Source organism: Brachyhypopomus gauderio, chromosome 21 (assembly GCF_052324685.1).
Source record: "Brachyhypopomus gauderio isolate BG-103 chromosome 21, BGAUD_0.2, whole genome shotgun sequence".
Classification (NCBI taxonomy): Eukaryota; Metazoa; Chordata; class Actinopteri; order Gymnotiformes; family Hypopomidae; genus Brachyhypopomus; species Brachyhypopomus gauderio.
The window spans coordinates 1,506,299-1,512,657 of record NC_135231.1 but is presented as its reverse complement, the minus strand read 5'-3'; the positions used below and the strand labels follow the sequence as shown (position 1 = coordinate 1,512,657).

Sequence of the window (6,359 nt, the reverse complement as noted above, 5' to 3'; positions counted from 1 at the left end):
TTACGCCCTACACGGACGCAGGGCCAACGCCCGCTGCAGCCTCCTCACCCAGCTTACTGACGGGCTCTAGCGCCACCTGCTGTAGTGCCTCGTCTTAATGACACAGATCCATTGCCCTCTCTCTCTCTCTCTCTCTCTCTCTCTCCCTCCCCCACGCAGGGTCTGCGGAAACCCACGCTGGACGAGATCGACCACGGGCGCAACGCCATCGTGACGCCCTCCCTGTTCGGCAGCGCCCTGGAGGAGATCATGGAGAGGCAGGGCGAGCTCTTCCCCCAGCGCAGGCTGCCCTGGGTGCAGGTGCAGCTCTCTCACTGCGTCCTGGCGCTGGGCGGTGCCCAGACCGAGGGCATCTTCAGGTGAGCGGCTCAGCCGACCAGGCAGCGGTGGCTGGCTGGGGACTTTAGGCAAGTCTGGCCAAGAGAACAGCAAAGGGACGCGCCAAACTACAGCACCGAATCACAGTCACGAACTACAGCACCGAATCACAGTCACGAACTACAGCACCGAATCACAGTCACGAACTACAGCGGCAATCTAAAGTGCCAAACTGCAGTACGAAACTACAGCATCAGACTGCAGTGTCAAAAGACAAACTACAGGGCCAAGCTACAGCTAGGCTGCGATTGCCCCCAGCATCTTAGTGCCGATTAAAACCTCCCACAGCGGTACAACCAAGAGAGCTGGCAGTGTAATGAAGAGTTAAGTAGTTCTCCTCCACAAATGTTTAGTCAGTTATACAGCTCCAACAAAATCCAGTGACTAATGCCCCACACCACTCTTGTGGCCCCCCACTGGTAGTCTGATGGCAGGGTGGTCCCCACCAGCACTGTTTGTCCAAACAAATCCCTCTCTGTTTGACGCTTGGTAAATGGAGGAATAAAATCAATTGCGTTAACCGTTTAAACAGAGAAGTATGTTTGTGTGTGAGGCCAGCTGATATGTGTGGGTCTTTTTTTATCAGGCTTGGTTTTGCCTTAATGAGCATCATAGCCAAAGAAGCCTAAATTACAGTGCTGTCTCTATTCTGAGCTGTGGCAGGGATGAGAACACAATGGACCATATTTATCAGACTTCTTGGAACCGTGAGAGCTGATCCAGGGTCAGTTCTTGCCTTTTTACATCCCACTGACTGCAGAGATATAAGATGGAGAGACCTAAACTCGTGTGTGTGTGTGTGTGTGTGTGTGTGTGTGTGTGTGTGTGTACAGGCATGGAGCAAAGACAAACACATTCTTTCCATCTCTCCCTATCCGTGTGCTGATACTCTGTTGTTATGATGCCCGTGACCAGTGTCAGTCCTCCCAGGAACATTGTTACTGGCGGCTTATTTTGCATCAGCTCGGGCAGTTTTGAGCAACACCCCACATCGAAATGTTTTCCGTTCGATCTTCTCGCTAGTGCCATTGTGTAGCAGCAGGGTGGTGACCTTCGTCCCACGAAAGAGACAGAGACAGACTGTCTGTCTGAGGACTGGTGTTGCAGTTGACATCCTTATTCCAGTGAACGATTCAGAGAACGTGTGGTGCATCCCACACTGGGAAAATGTCGCATATATGTGCACCCATATACAAAAAATAATGTTCGTATCAGGCCATGTCTTGTACCATTCTAAGATCAATTATCAATGGCAGATTGCTTGCTGTAAACTAGTGCCACCTACTGGCAGGTGATTGTCACAAAATGACAAACTTTAGCACTAACCAGTTCGTATAATAAGTGGTGCTTTTATACTGCAGGGTACCAGGAGACATTGATGAAGTAAATGCCCTCAAACTTCAGGTGGACCAGTGGAAAATTCCAGAAAACCTCTCAGACCCTAATGTCCCAGGTAAACTGATTATTATAAACTTTAATTATTTGATAGTGATCTAATCACAGACTTGCTATGTGTTTTCTGACCTCTGTTTTCTTTTATATGCGAATATCTATCTAAATAAATTCTACATTTATCTTCATTTGAACAGTGTGGAACAGTACGAGTAATAGAAATCTCTCTCTCTCTCTCTCCCCTCCCTCTCTCTCTATCCCTCTCTGATCCCCTCTCTGTCCCTCTATACCCCCCCATCCCTCTCTCTCCCCCCTCCCTCAGCGTCTCTGTTAAAGTTGTGGTACAGAGAGCTGGAGGAGCCCGTGATTCCTCAGACGTTCTATAAACAGTGCATCAGTCACTATGAGGATCCCGAGGCGGCCATCAGCGTAGTGCAGTCCTTACCAGAGCTCAACAGACTGGTGCTCTGTTATTTCATCCACTTCTTACAGGTATCTCGAACCACCCAGCACACACACACACACGCACACACACACACACACATTATTAATCCAGACAATAATCACCACCCTTAGACCACATACATCCTGTCCAGTACTACTTCCTTGCCCGCAGGTGTTCGCCCAGCCGGTGAACGTAAGCAAGACCAAGATGGACGTGAACAACCTGGCCATGGTCATGGCCCCCAACTGCCTGCGGTGCCAGTCGGACGAGCCTCGGGTCATCTTCGAGAACACACGCAAAGAGATGTCCTTCCTGCGCATACTCATCGTGCACCTGGACACCAGCTTCGTCAAGGACCTCATCTGACCCCTCAGCACTGACCTCTCACCCCTCTGCTCATCCAATCAGCACCGAGCCGCCTGTCTCTCTCTCTCTCTCTCTCTCTCGTTGGGACTCAGAGCCACGGTCATGTAACCTATAACGAATCCTTGTTCGCTCGCCTCTGTCTTTCTTAGCTTGGAGAAGAGAACGAGACACGATGCTGATGTCTTAAACAAAGCTTCTCCTGGAAACGGCCATTGGATTTCTCTGACGGCTGTGCGCTTTCTGACCCACCCAGAGATCCGGCTGACGTTTGCAGTTGGATTCACCGGCAAGTTAATTCTGTGGGAATCTTCACCAGGAATCAGCAACTGCTGAACCGATTCAGGAGCGAGCGATGCTGCCCAAACTCTGTTTATCACCGATTCAGCACCTCCATAGCTGCCTCATGGTGGAGTTTGTGAAGTGGATCATACATGACTATGAAGAACTCTGAACAAAACAGATGGGGTGTTCGGCTGCTTGGACAATCGCTACCAATTCTGTCCTTTCTGAAAAGTAGGGTTTGGATGTCAGTTGGGGACAGCCATGTTGCCTTTCTCTCTGGTCCTAAAAGATGTCAGTGGTCATTTAATGTGGTGTAATCATGTGAAAGCTGGAGAGACCTTTCTGCTTAGTTTAAATGTTGAGCATGGAGGGGGGGGGGCATCGGCCTACCAACATCCCCCCCGCACCTGAGCCTGGCTCCTCTCTCCACCTGAGACAGAACGACTAGGCCAGCCTGCTATATTTAGCTCGTAGCAGGTCAGTGGAAAGGCATGTATTCAGTAGGGACTCCTCATTGTTGATAGTTATTCAGAGCAGCATGGCTACTGAGTAAATGCCAATTGAGAACGTTTTACTGAGGCTCATGAAAACCTTGGCAAGCTTGATTCCGTTGGCATTGGTTGGGAAGTGTGTTTTCTTATTGCGCTATTCCCCGAAGTGTTAAACGGAGGTTGTTGGGGGGGGATTGCATATTTCTGAAGAGCAGTTATGGAGAGATACAGGAGGAGTGTATTTAGCTCAGTGGTCTAAGTTTGGGGTTTAGTGTCCAGTGTGGGGCCTGGGTGGCATGTGGTTTTGGCAAGAGGCTGCGCTAGAGTGCCTTTGCTCATGCACACATACACACACACACACACACACACACACACACACACTGCGTCCCCCACTTCTATTTTAAAGCTTGGGGGCCTCAAATGAGTCAGTTCCACCAGCCTGGAGATAGCTGCTTGTCCAAGCCCCACTCCAACGTTGCCATAACTGGACGTCTGGGTCCTGGCGCACCAGACAGTGTGCTGTCAGACGTTTCCAGCAGCCCCAGACGTCTCCCACACCACTGCTGGGGAGAAGGCGAGACAGCTAACCCAGCCGGGGCCCCGCGGTCGAGAGAACCTCTCCAGCATTAATCGCTGACTTAGCAGGAGCACTTCAGGGCATTGCTTCCACAGCCGTACATCTCTGTGGCCCATGCTTTCTGAAGCGCAACGAGCAACCTGATTGGACGACGTAATACAGCGCCCGCCCCTTGGGACAATGGAAAGGCTCCGCCTTCTTAGAGGTCAAAACAGCAGGTTCATGCCACTGGAACGTCTCTCTTTTGATGTACATGTGAACATCCGTGCTCTCCAATACTTAATACGTGTTTCTCCCACTTCATACTTCTTGAGTCTGTTCAGGTTTGTGTGTTATATCTTGCTCTGATTATAATCCCCCCTTTCTTTTGGGCAATCATGTTGAACGGTGAAAAGGACTGTAGTGGAGAATCGTCACCTAGCAACTGTAAGCTGTTGACTCCCTGTCTGGGTGGCTGTCACTCCTGCAGGGACTGATGAGCTGTGACACTGAGTGTAAATCATGGCATGCGTACAACAGTCGCCGGCTGCCACGGCAACACACGCATGACGTGCCTTTCGGTTTCCATCCATGTGTGAGAGAATAAAGTCTGTACATTTGTGCAATTGTATGCAGGAGTGTCCTGGCCATGTTTTTTCTCTGCTTAATTCCTCCCTCACATACAGTCACATCAAAAAATATATATAACGACACTGGTTATCTTCTGTTGCCTAACATGGCAGTTGCTTCTGAAATATTTAGCTTATATCAGTTTCAGACCATAAGGTAAATTATGTACAGATGGTCTAAGCCCCACCAACCCCTACACTCAAACACACACACACAGTGACTCTGAAGCAGTCTTGTCTACCCATTAAGCACCACATATCTTTATGAACCCAGCTTACACAGATGTCTTAGATTTTTCCTTCACTCAGTCATGAACTCTTTGTCCATGCCGTTAAGTCATAAACTATGTTTTGTCTGTGGAAGATATGAAGACATGGCGAGAAATGTGATCAGCAAAGAAGCCCTTTGATCCATATGTAACGCTGTCAGTGTGTGGACACAGGATCTCCTTGTTCTGTGGGTCTAAACTCATGCTTTTTCATGCATGTAAAAGGATTTAAAGGTGGGGAGTCCCTGTCAGCTGTCCAGAGCTGTGCCTATAAACTCTCCCTCTGCAGCCAAAAGGTGAGACAGAATGTGTGTTTAGAAAGCATGTGGAGCGAATCGGGGGGTTTAGATGACTGACCAACACGATTCCACACTAGAAAACAACACCCAGCAAATGCCACATTTGAAAAAGATGTCAATCAACAGCAAAATGGGTGTAGGTTAAAAAAAAGGTACTTCTGGTAGATATCTGCTGCCCTCTTGTGGCCACAACCAGCTTTTTTGGGGAGCGCACATTGATTTCGCTGATTTTCTTTATAGCCAGTACTCCTGAAGCCACAAAACAAGACCCATCAGCACATAGTGAAAAAATCTAGATTAATAATGATTGCAGTCACTGGTGGTTCATACATGTTTCTTTACTCCTCATACTTCTTGATCCTGTTCAGGTTTGTGTGTTATATCTTGCTCCTTATAATCCTCCCTTTCTTTAGAGCAATAATGTTGAATGGTGAAAAGGACTGTAGTGGTTAACAATCATCTGTTACCTAACACAAATAAACTATATATATATATATATATATATATATATATATATATATATATATATATATATATATATATATATATAGATTAAATGTAAAAAATATTTTTTATCTAGATTAATTTCACTGAAATTTTGAAATTACTCTAGATTAATCTATATTAAAATGGTTCATATGCGTGCTACCCGAGTAATGACTAAAAGTCAGTTTTTGAGATAGGGTTTCTTAATACAGAGGATGCATTAGACCAGGGGCTCATCTCCTGTTTCCAAAATGCATCAATGACTGCTTGAGAAAGCTGTTCTACTTTGATACTTGAAGAAAAAAAACATGCTCAATAAAATATACTCGTGTTCAATGGTTTATTTAGTTAACATGAAAATAGTACTGTAAGCCCACATACTTCAAGAGGGCATATTCAGTCAAACATGAATTTGAAATACTGTACATTAAAAGGGGTTAATAACCTGTTTATTCAGCTAAACATGAGATTTGAAATGTAAGCCAACATTTAGTACAAGGGCTCGATAACCTGTTTTCAGTGGCAGCGACGACTCTTCCCCTGGGCCGCATCAGTGCTTGACCCACATGCTTTGTGTTTAAATGGTACTTCAGACTGGTAGAACTCCTACAATAAACGAATTCCGTGTTGCATAAGCTGCAAACAACTTTAGTCTTGTCAATGTCTCCATTAGGAAGCTTCTTAAAAATGAATTTTCCATGAAGCAAACCTGGCGGCTTCGTGGCTGCATCCATGTAAGCACACGTGCGATTTGTTGTGGTATGGT

General features: G+C 46.7%; 1 protein-coding gene across 2 annotated transcripts in view; it reads left to right on the top strand.

Annotated features, from left to right (window-relative positions):
- The window catches only part of arhgap46b (Rho GTPase activating protein 46b), a 65,752-nt gene extending 61,211 nt beyond the window's left edge, over positions 1-4,541 (top strand). For both annotated transcript variants that reach the window (XM_076983672.1, XM_076983673.1), the window contains 4 exons: positions 160-359; positions 1,740-1,831; positions 2,093-2,262; positions 2,387-4,541. In XM_076983672.1, the coding sequence (XP_076839787.1) occupies positions 160-359; positions 1,740-1,831; positions 2,093-2,262; positions 2,387-2,581 (657 nt within the window). In that variant the 3' untranslated portion in view covers positions 2,582-4,541. The remainder of the gene's footprint in view (positions 1-159; positions 360-1,739; positions 1,832-2,092; positions 2,263-2,386) is intronic.
- The last annotated feature ends 1,818 nt before the right edge of the window (positions 4,542-6,359 follow it).